Source organism: Rhinatrema bivittatum, chromosome 8 (assembly GCF_901001135.1).
Source record: "Rhinatrema bivittatum chromosome 8, aRhiBiv1.1, whole genome shotgun sequence".
In the NCBI taxonomy this organism is placed as follows: Eukaryota; Metazoa; Chordata; class Amphibia; order Gymnophiona; family Rhinatrematidae; genus Rhinatrema; species Rhinatrema bivittatum.
This window is the reverse complement of record NC_042622.1, coordinates 115060978-115081713: the sequence shown is the minus strand read 5'-3', so window position 1 is coordinate 115081713 and position 20736 is coordinate 115060978. Positions and strand designations below refer to the sequence as shown.

Here is a 20736-nt window from a genome sequence, read left to right as displayed (position 1 = left end):
AAAGGGCTCAATAAAGACCTAGGTTTCATAACCCATTATGTTGTATTTGATTACAACTTTCATTATGTGCTAAGTGCAAGACAGATATTATCTTGTGCATGAACATGTCTTTTTCACTCTGTTTATTTGAAACGTTTGATTAAACTTGCTTTGGTCTGCACAATACTTTTCTATAAAAATGTTCTTAGTCTGTGAAGTAGGTGCTTCCTAATTTTTCTACTTTAACCCATCATGAGCCATAAAATTATAATGCCTGTTATGTTCTGATCATTCATCACCCCCATGACTCCCCCCTCCTCCTTCACAAGATCATATCTCTTTTAATTCACTTATATTTACTGGCAATGTCATCTTTTGCGCATTCTATTGTGATCCAAGGAAGGGAGCAATACATTCTAAAAGACAGTCCAATAAAAAGGTATCACCTTTATTTTTATTTTTTTTTTGTTAATCTTTATTTTCATGCATCTCTGATTGATCATTGAAGATTTGATATATTACTATATTCCAATTATGCAGCAATATTTAAAGTTCTTCAAATAAATAAAAATCTAAGTACTGTTTCCTGGAAGATTATTTAATGCTTCTTAGAAATATATAGGGAGGGTAATTTTCAATGGGACTTCTGCAAGTAAAATAGTATTTGACAGATAGAAAAGCCCTTGTACAAAATTGCCTGCCAAATAGATGGGAAAACTTGCATGCATATGTCATATATGCATGTAAGTTTACCTGGATTGGGTGGAGATGTTCCTGGGATGGAGTTGGGGAGGATTTGAAAATTCAAATGTAAATTTTCCCAAAACATTTTTTGCACATCAAATAGGTGTAACTATGTGCAGGTAAATTTGGTGGGATAATTTGCAAAGTGGATATAAATGCTTAAGTCTGCTTTTGAAATTGGTGTAACTTGTGTATTTGCCGTACAATTTAAGTATGATGCTACATAATTACCCCCATAGTGACTGGTCACATGAAGGTTTTGATAAGATTGCTGTATTCCATACTTTTATGACTAGCATTATAGCTATGAAAAACATTCATATAGATGCCAGAGCACTCATGATATATCTATATCTATATATATATAGGAGGTAATTTTCAAAAGGATTTACATGCTTACAACTGGGTTTTACATGTGTAAATGCATTTTACTGTGTAAGTGGGCTTTTAAAAATTATTACAAAATAATATGCCATTGAATTGTCAATAGGTTTTACCATGTTAAGTGCACTAAATGTCGGCAAATTGGTTTTGAAAATTGATTTGATAGTATGTTTCATTTACATGAATAACTCATTTGAAAATTGCTTCCAAAATATATAAATTAGCTGATACCTACTGGAAATTCAACAGAGGTTATTTCAGCATTCTATGCTGTTTTCCACCTCCCGAGCCCGACCCCAGCACTCTCATCACCAGCAGGCTTTTTCCTCCCTTCCCAGCCAAATTGTACCACACTCTAGCCTCACTCCCCATCCTGATCCCAGGATAGTATTCCAGCCAGACTCCAGGTCGACCCTGCATTCTTTTCCCTCCTCCCCTGTCTGACCCAAGCACTTTCTTCCTCTCTTATCTGTGTGTCAGTGGGTTGGGTGTGAGTTGTTTTTAAGTAGGTTGTGTTTGCGTAAGTGGGGTGTGGGCTGTGAGTGGGTGGTGTGTGTTTCTAAGCAGGTGGGGGTGTGTGGTACAGGCTGTGTGTGTGTGTGTCAATGAGTGGGTAGGCTCTGAGTATATGACTGAATGTGATGGGAGTGGTCCATGTCCCTATGTTTTCTGGCTTATCCCCTTCCACTCCCCAGTTTCCTCTGTTCTCACCTCTCCGTTCCCACATCCAACCTTTTCCTATCTCTCCCCCCATCCTTCTCTTCCTTCTTCCCATGTTGATTTTGTCAACTTACACAAATGTAGCCTCCTTTCTGCTATGACTGCAGACCTAGCCTTGCATGGTATGTTCACTGTCCGCTATGCTATTTGCTGTTTGGCAGACAGGAGCTTGCTTCTTTTTAAGTCAGGCTGAATACATCGATCACTGCTGCTTCAACTTTGTCCGGCAGGCTCCACTCTACCCAGTGGCTGCACCGCGTACATTTTAGCTAGCTCTGGCAATCACATCCTGCCATACTAAGGTGTCTGGAAGTATTGGAGTATGCATGTTTGCTAGTGCACACACATGAGACCCATCTGCCATGCACTATAGTCCTCTGTAAGCCATCTGTTATAGCCGGTTGCGTTGAAGACTGGAGGCGGGCAATATGTGCGCTTGAACGTTTATGCATGCCCCATCATTCTCCACCAATAGCACAATAGCGCCAAGGGCACCCAGTTTTCAAAAGTGCGTACGAAGCATCAAATGCACACACAAGTGGCCCCGCAGAGATTTATGCTAGCATTTTAAAAAAATGTGTGGTGGAAATCACCCAGTTTATAAAATACCATGTACTGCTGCACCAAAAGTAGGTGCACAAATTTGTAAAGCAGTAAAGTACACTCTCTCTATCCATTTTATAAAGAAACATGCGTAATAATTGTAACAATGCTCACATCTTAACCCAGAAATAAATGCAGAAGCAGGTATTTTGTAAGGTATGAGCATGCTCTGCTTATGGAAATACTTGCGTGCATACTTGGAATCATCAGTTTGCCGATAAAGCCACCAGTTCACCTGGACCCTCCGCACTTCACCCTGAACTCCTACCAGTTGATCCAGACCTCCCACCCAAAAACCGCAGACAAAAGACAAGTGTGATTTCTGTTGTGCAAGACAAATAGCAGGTGTAGAAGTGTTCTTACAAGTAGGGGGAACACGGGCATACTGCTTGCAAAACAGCAACATGTGTGCATATTTGCAAACCCCAGCCTGGGACGACCCTTTTTTTTCCCCGTTCATATTTATGCATCACACTGCAAATACAGGTTTTTTTTTTTAAATCCTTTATTTTTCAATTTTCACTTTAGTAACCACACCTCAAATCATAACACAACACAGAAAAAACTCCTAGGTCACCCCCCTTCCCTCCCCCCCCAGCCTTATTGCGAAAATGGAATACATTATCATACCATCCGCCAGCGCATAGTTAGTGGTATAAGTACAAATGTCCTGGTTGGAATTGGTTGTTGGTATGCTGACTTGTACTAGCCTCCTGAGTAGGGTACACCCCCTGGACTGTGTGCTGTCCAGGAAGCTGGAAGCAAATACAGTTTATAAAACAGCACAGGCTACTTACATGCTCAATCCCTGCGTAACTCATTTAAAATTACCTCTATACTGCATAACCAGTCACGTTGATTTGCTCTAAAAATAAATCTAAAACATTGGCCTTTATTTAGAGAAAACTTCGAGATGGTCAAAAATGTATGTAGATGAATGAATCTTCATGGGGTAGGACAGAGATAAATGTCTCCTGAGCTAACCCGAATTTTTATTTTCACAGCATAAGACAGACTGTCATAGGCCAATTGTCTCCAGGTGTCTGGCCAGGAGTTTTGCCGAATAGAGGCTATGCTTTATCAATAGAAAGCTTTTTCATTCAACTTAGGCTATTAACTGGTAAACATGGATGGTCTTTTCTGAGCTGCTATTCTGTCTTATGCTCAGTATACAATGGCTGAAGAGCTGGCAAGCCAGTCAGAGCACTTTCTCCCATTAAAGCATTTTTTTTCTTGGTACCGAAAATAAAGTTACTGTTTTGAAGAGCTCAAACTAATATTAATTAGTATTGTGCTTCATCCGAAAGATTATTTGTGGATGACTGCAAATGTTATACATTTTGGAGGTAATTTTGTAACTATGCATTTTTGTAAAGTGTGTGGGTATTTTCTAGCTGCAAACTTTACACTGATTGTCAAAGGGAAAATGCATATGTGCTTTCTCTTTGAAAACTGTCCTACCAAAACTACCAGCACACATTTACACCCGCTAATATGTGTGCATAGTTTTTCAGGAAAGATTGCATGCATACTTTTGAAAACGTAAACGCATGCATGTTATTCCAGCTCCCACCCAGGCTCTGCCCACCTCTTCACATACAGCCGCTATGCACACATTCTTACCTGCAGGGAGGGTAAGCAAGTTTCATAAAGCTCATTTCTTCAGGTTTTGAAAATGACCCTTTCTGAGACTGCCATAATGAACGCCACCAGAACAAATGACTGGTGATTTATTGTTTCTCTGAGTGAATGTAATGGTGAGGCAGTTGTGTATCACTCTGACCATTAGTAATGTTGCCACACTAGGTAGTTGCTTCTTTTGTAGCCAATAGATAAAGAGACAGACAGGAATGTTCTTCATATCCACGTTTCTTCTAAGGCGTGCGGGAGAACCTCGACACGTTTCTCCCTGCTAGGCATGTGCCAGTTGTCCCGTGCTTTAAAGCATGCGGGGTCAGCAACCATGCCAGACCACAGGGCCCTGGGTGGGGTAAACTGCAGAATAGCTGGAGTGCAACTTGTGGGGCAGGAGGGAGCTGCCATTGTTCTCCTGTGCACCTGGGATGGAAGACCGGCCACATTCATGAATACAGGTGAATGACATTGTTTCTGAGATGCTCTTTTAATGTGTTCTACCTACCGTATTTTCACCAATGTGGTCAACATACATGGTCTAAACATAAATTGAGGTTTTCCCCCCTACCCCCATGGGGCCATTACTATTGTATTGCATTTCACAAGTCTTGCTGAAGGTACATAGCGTTTGAATTGCTCATAAATTATCTTTTCATATGCCTGGGAAAACCGTCCCCACTGATCATCATCTCAGTCTGTGGTATCCATGGGGTTAGTAGCCTGGTGAGTTTGCATCTTTCAAATTCAACCGAAGCTGCGCACGTCACACACATGGGGCAATTTTCAGATCTGTGGGGGCAGGTGCAAATTCCGCAACTGCTTTTCCCTCATGGGTTTTGTACCAGTTCTGAAAGGCAAACTGCATGCATACTTTCCTTTTGAAAACTGCCCAAGGAAAAAGTGCCTGCAGAGATTTGCACCGGCATTATCCATGTACTCCTCTGGCTTAGCCCCACCCTGGGGATGCCTCCATTAAAATGCGGGTAAACGTTCCACAGTGCATGCACTGTTACCCACAAACAGGATGGAGAACTTTCAAAAAGCTCTTTTACTATTTTAAATAGATGTCGAGATTTGCGCTTGAAAATTTCCCTCATAAGGACCAGTCGAGTAGGATACCTTCATAGACCTTTTGAAGGCTCACAAGTATCACTGTTAAGGAGCTTTGTTTGTGGGGCTATTTTGTAGAGTTGTGGCATCCATATTTTATAGATGTTTCCATCATTTAAAAAGATTCCCTGCCATGTATTTCTTCTTAATATAAATATATTATATTGTCTCTGGTTTTACCACTGATATTTATAGTGAAAGTAATTCAGACAGATGAGCAGAGTGACTGCAGGAGGGAAATGTGCCACCTCCAAAAGCAGACTGCACACTGTTAGGAACGTCATAGAAAAGATTCAGGAACAGCCTGCTGCACTTTCCAGGCAGAACTGCGGCCTAGCAAAGCTTCCCCACATTGGCAGGGTGAGCTTCTCTGCTGGTGGCCTGTGGTAATACTACAGGGTTTCAAGACTGGTGGGACTTAAAGAGAAGATACACAGACAGTTCAGACTGATCGCACTGAGACTGGCTGGTGTCCAGTCCACGACTGGCAATACTATAAGGAACAATTTTCAAACTGCCCTGCTAGCTTGCTGGTGCAAGGATACACTTTGTACTTGAGGACCTGCCAGCTAATGCAATTTCAAAAGGAAATTCCACGTGGCGTTTCCTCTTGAAAAGATGGAGCTGGCAGACACCAGGGGTCCAAAAGTACCCAAGGACTCTGCAGCTACGCACAGTATGCGTGTTTATATGTGAGTGGGAATTTCGTTTTGAGCTGCTCTTTCCCTCCCCTGGTCTTTCTCTGCCCCCAGGCCTGCCCCTTTCACCTTTGCTAAAGGCATGCACACTGTTTCAGAGGGGAGGGCAATTGTAAGCCATGAGAATATACCTGGGCAGCTCCTTTGTTACCTGACAACATAGGCATAGTTTTGGGGAGGCATCGCCACCCTAAATGCTCTAGGTGCTAGCCCTGAATTGGGCCCCCTGTGCCCCCCTCCTCTGCCCTCCCTACCCCTATTGCCAGAACTGGGTAAACTCATTTGAAATCTGCCCTCATACAGCACAGCCATGTGAACCTTGGCTGCTTCAGTCCCCTTTCTCTTTCCATCATATCTTCAGCAACTCACTGACGTTATGGTCCTTAACGCCACTGGGCTCCAGTCTCTAGCTCTGCCAGCCCCATGTGCCACCAATGCTCCTCCCGTCAGCTGGTCTTCCAGGATAGTTAATGAGGAGAACTCCCCCTGAAGGGTCTTCCTGTCACCTCCAGTAAGTCTGGCATGTCTCCTCTCCTGTACTTCTGTCTGTACACATTGTTGATAGGTCCACTGTGTGCTGGCAGAGTGAGACTGAGTCTTATCCGGATTAATACTTTCCTTATCACTCGTTGGCTTCGGTACATTAATAAGGGCTCTCTATTTTTTCAAATCTTTTTGCTTTTGTTTTTAGACAGAACTGAAATTCTGTGACATGGTTACGTCTGGTTTACAGATCAGGGCAAGGAACCTTGGCTCCTGCATCTTGTAAGGCAGAAGGAGAAGGAACAAGGATGCCCTAGTGCTGATGGAGGACTGTCAGGGATATGAGAGCCTGGGAGACCAGCTCTGGTTGCTAGAGGACATTCTGCCAGTGAATATTTCCCTGTAGATATGTGTCATTTTCCATGATGGCTCCTTGCATGTGTCTATTCATGTGGTGTCTGTTTTTGTCTGGCATGCTGGTGTGGCACCTGCTGTGCTCCCTTGTTTTGTTTGCATGCGTTATTTGGCCCAACTTTTCCAGAGTGCATGCTCCCTCCTTCTGTCCCTCTCTCTTGTGCCTTTGACAGTGTTTCCTTTCTATGTTTTGGATGCAGTCCTCTGTTGCATGTAATGCAAAGGCATGTCCCTGAGTGGTGTCTGTCATTTTACTTGCCTTTGTCTTGGTTACACTGTTTGTCTTCTCTCTTCTGAGCATCCTGCCTTTGATCATGTTGCCAAATAAAACTGTTACCCCCTTGTATCTGAGTTTCTCTTCATTTATTCTGACCTCCCCCGCCCCCCCACCCCGAGTACCCAGAGCATGCAGCCGCCTCTTCAAAGGGCCAGTGTCCTGCAGTTCAGGCATGCCAGCACTGACGCATACATGCATTGCCTGGGATTTGCTCGAGGTGAAGTGATGCTCCTTTTGGAGGTGTGTTGCCTTTTCTGATTTGCACCTGCTGCTTTTTTACTTGTCTGTGATGCATCCTGAGCAATTGTCCTTTTATCTCTTTCAGGGTTGCTCAGGCATGCTCCTGCTCCACCTCTGGGAATAGCCACTAAAATATAGATTCAGCTATAGAAATAGCAGGCGAAAACGAGGGAAACCCTTGGGGAGGCAAAGGGAGGCCCCTTACCCCATGCAGAAGCTCTAGAAGCCTGCCCCCTGAGAAGGGGAAACAAAATCTAATTGTATCTATCTCTTGTTGTTGTTGTTGGTTGACATTTTGCCCTTTTAGTTTTTTCCTAGGATTAGTAGTATATGTGTACGAATGATGTCTGTGAATGCAGGTGTGTGTTTGTATGTGGACAAGGTTGGTTCTAATCGTGTATACGTATGAGAATGGTTGTGAGGGAGGGAGGGGGAAATGTGTGATTAGGAAGTGTGTTCAGATGCTTCTGCATTTGGTAAGGATCGTCAGCGCAGCTTTTCAACAGACAGGGACCACAATGTGCTGTGGCCATCACTGTACCATCTCATTAAAAACGATGAGAAACATCTGCAAAATCTTTCCTGAGACATTTTTCCAATTTCATTCCAGTGGAATCAGGTAGAGAAAAAGAAAATAGTGTGACATGGGCCAGCTTCTATAATTTTCCAATAGAGGGAAAGAAAAGAAAAAAAAATGATTCCAACCAGTGGAAATAATAGAAGTTGCACAGGCTAATGGGAGGCTGGCAGGACGTACTCCTGCTCTGAGCTGGAGTAAGTATATTTGGAATAGAGGCCTCAGGGAGGTGGGTGAATTGGCATTTGTTGGCGGAAGGTCAGGTAGAGCAAATTCCAGTAATGAAGATTACAGGTAGGCTCCGTGTCCTATGTACTCTGAATATATTTTTTTCCCAGACACTTCTGAACAACTTTTTCAGAGTTCAAAAACACACCAATTAGCAGCTGAATATATCCTTTTTACTACACTTACGGGCGGATTTTAAATGCCCTGCTCGCGTAAATCCGCCCAGATTTACGTAAGCAGGGCCCTCGCGCGCCAGCGCGTCTATTTTGCATAGGCCGCCGGCGCACGCAGAGCCCCGGGACGCGCGTAATCCTGGGGTTTTTTGTTGGGGGCGTGTCGGGGGCGGGGTCGAATGACGCGGCGTTTGGGGGTGGAGCACGGCGTTTCGGGGCGGGACCGGGGGCGTGGTGCCGGCCCGGGGGCATGGTCGAGGCCTCCGGACCAGCCTCCGGGTCGGATGACGGCGCGCCAGCAGTCCTCTGGCACGCGTAGATTTACGTCTGCTTCTAGCAGGCGTAAATCGAGGGACAAAGGTAAGGGGGGGTTTAGATAGGGCCGGGGGGGGGGGGTGGGTTAGGTAGGGGAAGGGAGGGGAAGGTGAGGGGAGGGCGAAAGAAAGTTCCCTCCGAGGCCGCTCCGATTTCGTAGCGGCCTCGGAGGGAACGGAGGCAGGCTGCGCGGCTCGACGCGTGCAGGCTGCCCAAAATCGGCAGCCTTGCGCGCGCCGATCCAGGATTTTATAAGATACGTGCGGCTATGCGCGTATCTTATAAAATCCAACGTACTTTTGTTCGTGCCTGCTGCGCGAACAAAAGTACGCGATCGCGCTCTTTTTTAAAATCTACCCCTTAAAGGATAACTTTCAAACAAATGCATGTCACGGCATATATGTGTGTATATGGCTGTGCAGAGTTTTACCATAGTATTTTATAACTCATGTGTATGGTATATACACCTTTTATGAAACCAAGCGAGTATGTAGACTTATGTGTGAATACATGCAATGCATTCAAACCACATACAATGCATTGACCACATGTACTTTTTCTATCTATTTTAAAAATATACACGCATATATTTTCTGCACGAAAGTAAAGTAGGACTCGTGTAAGTTCCGATTTACGCATGTAAATCGACCAATTTTAAAACATGCACGTGTAAATGAAATTAACCAGTTTACAAATTAGTCCCCAAGTTCACCCAATCCTTCTCTGGGTCATGGAGACCTTCCTCAGTCTGAACTCCTCTCAGTTCATCCAGACCTCCCACTTAGTCAGTGCTTCACAATTAACATCACTTACGCCAGATAATTAGCAGGTGTAAAAATATGTAAGGCCTGGATTTTCCATTCTCACAGAGAATGGTGAATCCAGCGGTAATGGGGGGCGAAAGGGGGGGGGGGCGGACCTGCGAAAGCCGGCAGCGATCGTACCACTGCAGTGTTATCGCTGCCGGCTTTCGCACTCAGTAGCGCCACTGTGAAAGGCGGTGCTATTGGGTGCGCTACTGGCGACGATAACGTAACTTACCTTATCGCTGCCAGCGAAGATAACTCCGCGTCCTCCTCCTTGCCGCCCCGACTCCTCCCCGGCAAGCTATCGCATGTGATAGTCTTAGAAAATGACCCCCTAAATTGGCAAATGTATGCTCATAAGTGTCTTTTAAAATAGCAAGGTCTGCACATAAGTGTTGGCCCCCCCCTGGAATGCCCCTGCATTGCCCCTTTTTTTCGTGTGTACATGTGTGTGTGTAAGTGAATACACATGAGTATTTTTGACTTTTATAAAATACAGAATTTGCGAATAGAGGCTACTTATGTGCATGTGTGTTAATTTTCACACGCAAAGCAGTGTAAAAATTCACCTTTAAATGTTTGGGAAAATGCTATTTCACTGTTTGCCTCCTGGAGGTTGAAACCACTGAGGGAGAGTAGATGCCAAAGAAATTAACCCACTGTGGAGTAGGTGCTAAGCAAACTCCACACTTGGCTATCTTGATTTATTGTGCACTGGGTCTTTATTATTTTGTGATTCCAGGAGTCTCTTACAGCATCCCACTGAGACGTAATTAAATACTTGCAGCATAAAGCCCTGTCTTTATTTTTCTTAAAATTGGTGTTGATATGTACTGATATTATCTGTTTCTTTAACATTTATTCAAAGAAAAGCTAGGCAATGTCAGTTACTAAAATAAAAGTAATTTATTGTCAGTCACATCCCATAACACCAAACAACATTTGCTGTTCTTAACAAGGAATTTTCATTATTTGGAACAAAATATGTTTTTTGCTCTGGGATGTGGGCAACAATAAATTACTCTCATTTAATAATTAGCCTGAACATAAGGACTTTTACTTTGATGATTTTCTGACTCCACTGTGGGTTATTAACACCCAACTAAGTGCCTTGCTTATATCTACACATGTATATGAGGATTAGGTTTATCTTCTTATCTGAACAGCTTTAACTTTTACCTAGAGGGAAATGACTCCACCCTAATCACCATCTTTCGTTAAATTATTTCAGGTCTGGTTTCAAAACGCAAGAGCCAAATTTAGACGGAACCTTTTACGTCAGGAAAACTCAGGAGTTGACAAGGCTTCTGATGCAGCGCTTCAAGCAGGAACTCCATCAGGGCCAGCATCAGAAATTTCCAACGCCTCACTGAGCCCCTCCAGCACTCCTACTACCTTAACTGACTTGACTAATCCTACTATGCCAACTGTGACGTCCGTTTTGACATCAGTGACTGGAGGTCTTGATGTTCACGAATCTAGAAGTCCCTCACAAACAACTCTTACAAATCTTTTCTGATGACTCCTTTCTTAATGATTTCTTTTAAACATAAGAAATTATTTCTAGTTGAATTCCAAGTGTATTTCAATAGAGGCTTTGTTCAACAGACTAACTACATTTAGTATCTGTCCTGAAATGGAAGGAAAACTTACTGTTCTGGTATTAAGATTATTGACTATAGAAAAACTTGGAAGATCTAACTGCAACACAACATTTGTGGAACTGTACAGTTTTGAGGACTGAGCAAGGGAAAGAACCATTAATTTAAGATGTCTAAAGCATCTGTATTTTCAAAGACTGCCATGTGCCTTATATACTGTCTTATCTATGTACCTTGGATTATATGTCCATTTTCTCTCTGTATATTTATGATCAGAGCAAAATTGTTAAGAGTTTGTTACTTTGAATAGTCCTAAACCTTTCATTGGTTGCTTTGTTGTTTTAGAATTTTCAGATGGAAGTCTTCTCTAATATAATAATTTGTAAAATCTAACCAGTAATAAAAACTACTTATGGAGCTTGCTTGATACAGAACTACAAGGAGGTTTAAAATTAATTCCAGGACCCAGGCAGCCAGACTCCATTGAAAGGGCTTAAATGATGGCCTATAAAATACAGTATCTGCATCATAAAATCGTAATAATGGATAGTACAGTACAATCCAATTCTGCCTTATGATCATTCAGATCTGTGGAAGTCAGGTTTGTAGCAACATGGTTTCAAGTTGATGATGAGAAATGAAAGGTACAATGCTATAGAGATGATGGTTTTCAGCTGCAAATTCTCATGCATCATTCTGATTCATAAGGAACTGCATGTCATTTTTTGAGCGAAGTACGAAATACTTCAGATAAAATTCAAACACTTCTCTCTGTCCAGCAGAAGTTCTCAATCTGATCTTTAGATCAGGGTAGGGTAATCAGATAAAAAAATACAGTATTGCTATGGCCAGCCCAGTTTTGCAGTAGAGACTTTTTAGAGTTGCCCCACCCCAGAAGCATAACTAAAGGATACAAATATAAAACAAGCTAGGTTAATTTATAACATTGTTAAATCAAATTGAAGTAAAACAATGTTGTACAAATATATGACCTTTGAAGTATTTTCTTTTTGTAAGATTTTGTTTGTCCTTCAAAGGTATAAAGCAGGTAAGGTTTCATGGGTTATTAATACTAATAAAAAATGGCTGTTCCTTTAATCTTTTGGGATTTTTCCATTTAATTCAATTTCTTAATAAGTTGTAAGACTTTCTACTTTTTGAAATATCAGTTATTAGTTTGACCAATTTATATATTCTTGCATCCTCTGGAAAGATTAAGATACCTCAGCAATGTTCAAAGTTTTGTGTTTAGATGGATTGTAAATCCATTGTCTTGTTAGCATAAAATTCTTTGACCTGTATCACTCATTAATATTAAGAACTGAATTTGAATTGAATTTGAACTTTATCCCAATGGTTTGTTCCTTCAAAATTACTGACAAACTGCTGCCCAAATAAACTAGGTCAAGGTGAGGTGTTAGTGGTAGTTTAGGGTTTAGGGTTTAGGGGCCAGTTTCACATGTAGAGTGAGACGTACAAAAAGCACAGTACATCTTGGTGAAGATTTGTCCATCAAGCTAGGGTGAGAGAACATAGTAGAGATTTCATGTTTTTGAGACTTTCCTCACTCCAAATGATGTCAAATTGTCACCAAGATGTACTGTGCTGTTCGTACGTCTCACTCTACATGTGAAACTGCACCTAAACCATAAATCACCACTAACACCTCACTTTGACCTATTAGATGGCCCTCCTACAGAGATATGAATTCTTAACTACTGTGAAGGCCTTGTAGATAATCTCTCTCTCTCTCTCTTAGCACAGAATGTGAAAAATAGGGACCATTGCATGGTGAAGTAAACTTACTGTGTTGCATGATAATACTGATGCAAAGCAGTAAGTTACCCCACCACATGGTAACTCAAACATTTCTATAAACACACCCCTTTTCCTTATCACAGGTGTGATTAACACTTTTTGATGAATGATGGAGTAAACCAATATGAAAACATTGATATAAAGCTGGATTGATACTTTTCAGATAGTATGTATCTCCTGCATAAGGGGTATTTATGTGCTGGAAAAAATTAAACCAACCAATCTGATCAACTGATCTGACTTTATCCTATGGAAAACTCCATGTTATTCAAGAGTTATGCATATTAACTGAATTAAATATGTAAGGAGACTTAAGAGCCATCAACAAGAGGTGAGTCAATTTATAGAATACATTGAAAGCTCCAAAGTACACCTGTTGCTCAGAAAATGATTCACTGGTAATATATTTGGTCTCTATCCTTATATATTTTCCATTGCTAATGAATATTTTCTTGTGGATTTTAAAAGTATTTTTTTGGCCATTAAAATTTGAGACATTACATTTTGCTTACAAAACTGGCATGAAGATAAGATTCTTTTGAATAGCCATATTTATTGGGAATTCACTTTAATGTCTATGAATAAGTGCAAATTAGTAATAAAAAGTTTACCTTACGTTTTAGAAAGAATATTATTCAATATAAAGTTACCTGTGATCAGTCTTACTGTTTGATCCACACCTCTTGGATTCCATGATGCCCATGCAGTAGTCTCATAAGGCCATTCTCTACAAACTGTGCGGTTTTGGATCACTCACTGGAACTGAACTTTGCAAAATGTTTATTATCACTAAATCTAAGTAACAGCAATGCCACAGCAAGTAACATTGGCCATTTTATTCTGAATAGCTAGTAGCATACCAACATACCCCATGCTCTCATCCAACCAACAAAAATGGTGCTGAAAAATTAAAATAGGAGACATCATTTTTCATTTTTTGAGCCAAAAGAGTTGTGTCATAGCAGAATAGTTTATGTCATTAATTTTAAAAAGAGAGAAGGTGAATATGCAGTTTTGATTTTTCTGTCAGAAAACCCAACTCGGTAATACATGTCCATGTATGCACTAGCAATTCATTCGGACCTGACTCAGCCTGTCCCTTTTGGCATGGAAGTCTATGATCCCCCTAAACCTAAATTAATAAAAGAAAACTATCAAAAATGCATAAAAGATAAGTTTGTTATGCATAAAGTAATTTTCACAGAACTTATAGGCAACAGTTTCACTACATCTATATTATGAAGCTCACTGAAGTAGATTATCATCAAATAAAATGTCTGTAAAGCTATTGGCATATTTTATTTAAAAATGGAGAGAAAAATTGGGTTTTTTCCCACTGACCTTCTCAACCTTGCTGTTTATCCATTGCTAACTGTATACCCTACTTACGGTGATCAAATAGCTCCATGTCTTTAAGGAAAGGCTGAGCCAGTCCTAGTTGCATGCCTAGGTTTGTGTTTTAGTTTTTTAAGAAATTGGAATTACAAGTCCATGCATACAGTGAGTGGAAAATCAGGACTAGATTGGCCTCTCCCTACTAATATGGAGCTATATGGTCACCCTAACACTACATTTCATTGGCTGTTTTTGAACTCGGGTTCTGTACAAACGATTTGTCTTCATCAATAACTTCTGGTAGCTCAACCAAACTTGGAAGTTCACTCTTTTTTTGTGCAATATGGGAGGTAATGAAAATACAATGATGCAATCAAATGATTATGTTCTGTTTTTCACATTTCTGTCTTATGTCAGACAGTAATGTACAATTGAAGTGATATAGAGCAAGCCATTTTTGCTTGCTACTACATATTTATATTATATCTTCTTGGTATAAATGTATGAAAACAGCAGTGTTTGTTTGACATGACTGAAGGATATTTACAGCTCAGAGAAAACAATGGAGCAGATTTTAAAACCTGCACACGGGTGCAGATTTGTTCGCGCAACCTGGCGCGAACAAATCTACGCCCAATTTTATAACATGCGCGCGCAGCCGCGCGCATGTTATAAAATCCAGGGTCAGTGCGTGCAAGGGGGTGCACAATTGTGCAACTTGCACATGCCGAGCCGCGCAGTCTGTCTTCATTCCCTCTGAGGCCGCTTTGAAATCGGAGCGGCCTCGGAGGGAACTTTCCTTCCTCCCCCCTGCACCTTCCCCTCCCTTTCCCTCCCTAATCCGCCCCTAGCCCTACCTTCCCCTACCTACCCCGCCCCGCCCCCCGGACCGCCCCGGACCGCCCATGCCCCACCCCTTTTTGCAAGCCCCGGGACATATACGCGTCTCGGGGCTTGCGCGTGTCGCCGAGCCTAGGCAAGATAGGCTTAACCCTTTGAAAATCTGCCCCTTTCAGTGTTAGCAGTCAGATGCCTATTGATGAAGCGATACAATAGAAAACATTTTTCTAAGCATGTCTCTGAGAAGCACCTTCTTTATGAAAGTCAGCCAGCGTTCCTGACTCAGAATCAGCCATACCTTGCGCATTCCCTGGAATATGTCTCGTAGAGAGTTTTATTGCTACACATGCAAATGCCCACAGTGGGGATCTTGCTTTTATTTTGTGTGCTAATTGAATGCAAAGAGTGGATTATAGCAAGGGAACTCTGGAAACTTTGCCAAACATTTGATGACAAATGGTGTGTTTGCCAACAAATACTTGTTTGCTGCTGGGATAATAATGCAAGAATTGGACATGGTAATTTTAGTGCTGCTCAGGACACATGTCCCTACTATAGCTGCATAAAAATGATTTTGAAGTCTGAAAGAAAATAATTTTCCTTTTCTAACCTCATTAATAATCTGCTTACAATGGGTAAAAAATAGACTTTTACATTTTTAAATTCTGGTATATGTAAGGTCCGATTTTAAAAGGGCCGTGGGTGAATAAACCGGGGGTTAATTGGTAGTGGACTGGGATGGAACTGGGTAAAGGTTTTATTGTTCCTTTTTATTGTTCCGGTTTTTTTTATTGTTCCTTTTTTTTTTATTATGGTTTTTTTATTGTTCCTTTTATTGTTCCGGTTTTATTGTTCCTTATGTTCTACAGTTCTATGTAAAGCCCCCATCCGCTGTTGGGCAGTTCATCGTTTTATGTAAACCGGAGTGATTTGTAATTCCCACAAGAACTTCGGTATATAAAAATTAAAAATAAATAAATAAAATAAATAAATAAATAAAGGTCCGATTGCATCGCCGCGTGTACTTTAGAATATTCCCCCTATCACATGCATGAGTCGTGGGCCGCTTGCACATGCTCGCGTGGATGTTAAAATCCAGAAAGCATGTACATGCGGATATCGCATTTTATAATGTGCATGCCGATGCGCGCGTGTTATAAAATGATCATGTCAATGTGTACATGCTGGGAACCGCATGCACATGGACGCGCACGCACTCCTTTTAAAATCTACCTTTTAGTGTTTTCTTTTGTTGACATTTGAGGTGGTTCTAGTGGCACTGACCTTTTTTATTTAAATGTACATTTTAAGCTTGATCTATTCCAGATTTTAAAAAGCTAGTGTTGATCCTATGTAAATGAACAAGTTCACAAATGAAATACACACCCACATACACACTAAGGGGCCAATGCAATACTGTGCTCAGTGGCTAGTGAACGGTTTAACATGTGATTGGACATGCGTTTTGGATGCACATCCATAACCCCCGATGCAATACAATGATTAGCGTGTTCAAAACATGTGTTCAAATCACTGCATACCTAATAGTGCTCATCATATATAAATTCCATGTAGATAAGGCTATTAGCTAATTCCTGAAATGCAAAAAATTTCCCACACTGCCAATGCGGCAACTGCAACGCAGCAAATTTTACGCCAGCCTAGGGCTGGCGTAAAGGTATGACATGCTCAAGGGTGCATTGAAAAAAAAAAGAAAAATCCTGCTTTCTGTGATTCTTCCTAATAGTATTGTAGCAATACTAAGTAGGAGGAATCAAATAAAGCAGATTTAATTTAAAAAAAAGATTTTGAAAAAAAAAATTCTTGATGCCCAATAGACATGCACAAGATACACAGTCCAGGCTGTGTATCTTGTGTGTGTCTATGCCGGTAGTAGCAGAAAATGGACAATCATAGATTGAGCGTCCATTTTCCCAACCAGCTTAACAGCCACCTGCCTTGTGTGCCCGATGCCGAGGAGGCACTAGGGACACACAGATTTTCCTTAGCACCTCCTTTTTTGAACAACTCTAATTTATATATACAGGCGCTCAACACTGAGCACCCATTTTCTGCTCACAAATATTGTATTGGCCCCTAAGAGGTGAATTTTAAGATCTGTGTGCATGCGCACATGTATGCATGTTTATTAGCTTGCGCACATGGATGTGGTGATTTTATATCGTATGTGCATATAAGCATGTATACGTGTGCCTGTTATAAAATCAGCTATATGTGCGTACATGTGTGCATGGCTTTTTATTGACGCTCGCATGTGTAAGCAAATATCGCCTTGATCACATAAGTGGGGGGAATTTTAGTAGATGCGTGCGCCGACGAGTTACCTGTTTTCCCCAGTTCGCCCCAGTAAAGGAAAGGACTTCCTAAACCCCCTAGCTAACTTGCCTTCCTTTTACCCTATTAACCCCAACCCTTAAAACTCCCCTGGCTAACCTAGTTTTTTAAATTGAATTACTTACACACCATCCAGAGCAGAAGTAGTTACACGGTGGGGACCTTGGCACTCGCGTGTGCATGTAAATACTTACGTGCAGACTTCATGTTACAGACTCAGCCCACCCCGCTCCTTCTTTGAACTTTCTGATTTGTGGACGTACCAGGAGATATGCGCGTACTCGCGTGATTTTTAAAATCCATGCAGTGTGCACCGCGCCGAGTCAGGCATGCATCTCCAGCTTTGGCGCACGTAGCACTTTTAAAATCCACCAGTAAGATGATAACTTTTAAACAGCAAGCGGGCACCCCTGTGTGCATGTTTGCCAGCTTGGGATGCGGCCATTTTCTAATGTACACGTGAATATACGTGCGTTATAAAATAGGCTGACCACACGCACAAGTGAGCGCAATTTTAAGTGGCCACACATCTATGCGTGCAAATGATGCTTCTACCGCGTGAGGGGATTTTAATAGACATGTGTGCGCACGCAATTGCCCGATATCCCAGTTTGTTCCCTGTTTGCTCAAGCAAGGGATAGGACCCCTACTTTAATAGTCCTCCCTCCTCCCTGTTAGCCTCGACACTGTTTACTTTTTTTTGTTTTATGACTTACACGCCATCCATAGCAGCAGTAAAGTTACGCAGCAGGGGACCCTGGCACACTTTGTGCACTTAAGCATTTATGTGCTGGTTTCATTGAGAAATCCAGGAATGCCCATGTCCTGCCCACACCCTGCCCCTTTTTTAGAAAAAAAATATTGTGTGCACAGCTCGGTGCGCTCTGGCCTAATATATTTGTTTATCTCCCAGGTTTGGTATGCACTGGTCTTTTAAAATTCCCCTTAAAGAGCGTTTCCTGTAACTGTTTCTGAATTCTGCAGGATAGTGGCAACATACAACTAAATTAGTCTTTTGAAACAGTAAAGCCGAAACAAATACATATTTTCACTGATTTTTATGTTCCTAAATGTTTTTATGAAATCAGCTCTCAATCTTGCCTTTTCAAAGAAAGGACACTTGTAAAAAAGAAAATGCTTCATTAACATGTATACGATAATTAACTTGATTGTCTTTTTATGAAAAAAAATCAGGGATTTTGCATATATAAAGTACATTATTATACAGGAGCACATTTCTGTAAGGTACTAAGGTTCACTTAATGTTTTCAATGACCTCTGCTGTCCCCACTGATTGTTTTAATCTTGTGGCATTATTTCACTGTTTAGAGTTTGTTGGTTGGCTTTGAATGCTGCATGTTTTCTATTATTGCAATCATAATGTTTTCCTCACATCACTGTACATTTCACATGTGCTGTACTAGGCTTCAGTTCTGTAAAAACACGAGAAAAAATGAAAATATTGTAATTTTGAAGTTACATCATTGTATCTTGTTGAACACACTTCTTATCTTGCATTGAAGATGTAGTGTCTTCCGAGAGACTGAAGAGAAACTGAGCATGAGAAAATAATGAAACCTACATACTCTATCTGATCTGCTACATTTGGACTCAAGTCATATCCTGCAACATATTTGATCTAAATTAAGATAATGCAATTTTTTTTTTACATCACACATAATATATATCTACATCTGTACAAGTTCCCAGATGAATTGGGTGGTGGGTGTACCTCCGAAGGCATAGAAAGAGAATAGGACGCAAGGGCTAATTTATTTATGATGTTGTAAAGTTGTATGGCTAATTTAGCATGCACACCACTTATTTTCCTAATTTACTTTTGACAAACTCAACCAGTATAAAGTTGCAATATGGAGACATATCAAGTTTGCTACTAAAGATATCTATATAGACAAGAACCTTTGTCTAACTTTCTTCTATATTTCCTTTCTCTTCCCTATCTTTGAGATCTGCTATTGTCAGTGTGCTCTAGTCTATTGAAGCAGCATGAAAAACTTTATTGCTTTATTGATAATTACAAAGAACCACTGTTAAATGCAGAGTCACCGTACAGAGTGTATTTAGAGACCAGCTCATGAAACATTTTCAGGAGATGAAAAGATGTAGGTAGAGATGAAGAAAAAAGAATAAATAAAGAGGTCCTGCACAGGTGATTTAAATGATTTGATGAAGGTCATACCATGAGGAGTAACTTGAACTTTTGGATTTTTCCCAGATCTGTCTTTTTAATCCCTAGGTTACTCCCTGCCCCCCCCCCAGGCATTGCATCATATTCTTCTTCCAAGGGGGTGATAGAAAACCTGTAAGCCAAAAGCTATCTGTCAGGGCAGCAATAAGCAGTATGCTATCTCAGTCCTGAAGAAGTGGGAAACAGTATTATCTTTCTTATTTCTCTAGCCTCACCATACCCTACCCCAACAACTCTATTCACTAATGGGTGGCTATTTCAATTTATGTATGGTTTAGTGGGTTTTTTTTTAAACTTATTTCTAAGTGAAATTTCTATAGGAAAAGAGATGGCTATTTAACCAGTTCACATTACAAAGAATATAGTTGCACGGTTAACTCTAATTGGCACCCAAATTAGCAAACTTACCAGAGAAGCCATGACTGATGGATGTTCAGAATGAAGATTGAACTACTGTCTCATCGTCAGATAATTCCCCGGACACAGTGTTGCTGTACATTGGCAGACAAGTACGTGGAAGCTTTCCCTTCCTCTGCTATGTTACACTGGTAGTGGCAATGTTCACAGGTGCCAAGTTCACTGTACATTTTGAAATATACAACTTTTTTCCTTAATGTATTGCATCATATGGTCACATTTGGATTCAGTTCATTGTTTCCTGACAGGGCAGGAGTCAGCTCTGTAGAATCTCTGGATTCATTACCATACAAAAGATGGCTCAGGTTTATAGAGCATTGTGTCACAAGAGCAGTCTTTTGTGATAACAAAGGAAAGCAAAGCACAAATTCAGATATGAAATGAACGGTGTTAATTTGCTTTTAAGATATATGCTCTCTGCAAGATCACGTATTTAATTAGCTTTCAAACAAATTTGAACTGTAGCAGCTTGGTTAAGTTGAGTGTTAGTGGATGTCTGTATCAAGAGAAATTTTAAGAAAGAGTTAAAGGGACTGGCAGCATTTGCTTCCATTTTTTTAAATGAAATAATATGTTTGCCGAAGTGTTTTATCAAAATGAAGGAGTATTTCTAATTCCTTAAAAGAGATATAATTAATATCTCAGAAAATGAATCTCATGATGACATTTTAAAGAAATAATTTCTAAAATTATGCAAAAATTGTTGGATTATTGATGTTATAATTAAGGAATTCTAAATATAGGGCTTGATGTACTTAAAGGGTTTGTCTTATTT

General features: G+C 40.8%; 1 protein-coding gene across 1 annotated transcript in view; it reads left to right on the top strand.

Moving 5' to 3' along the window:
* LHX2 (LIM homeobox 2) overlaps positions 1–12041 on the top strand; it is a 47538-nt gene extending 35497 nt beyond the window's left edge. Inside the window, 1 exon segment of the mRNA XM_029612622.1 lies at positions 10618–12041. Within this exon segment, the coding sequence (XP_029468482.1) occupies positions 10618–10905 (288 nt within the window). The 3' untranslated portion in view covers positions 10906–12041.
* The last annotated feature ends 8695 nt before the right edge of the window (positions 12042–20736 follow it).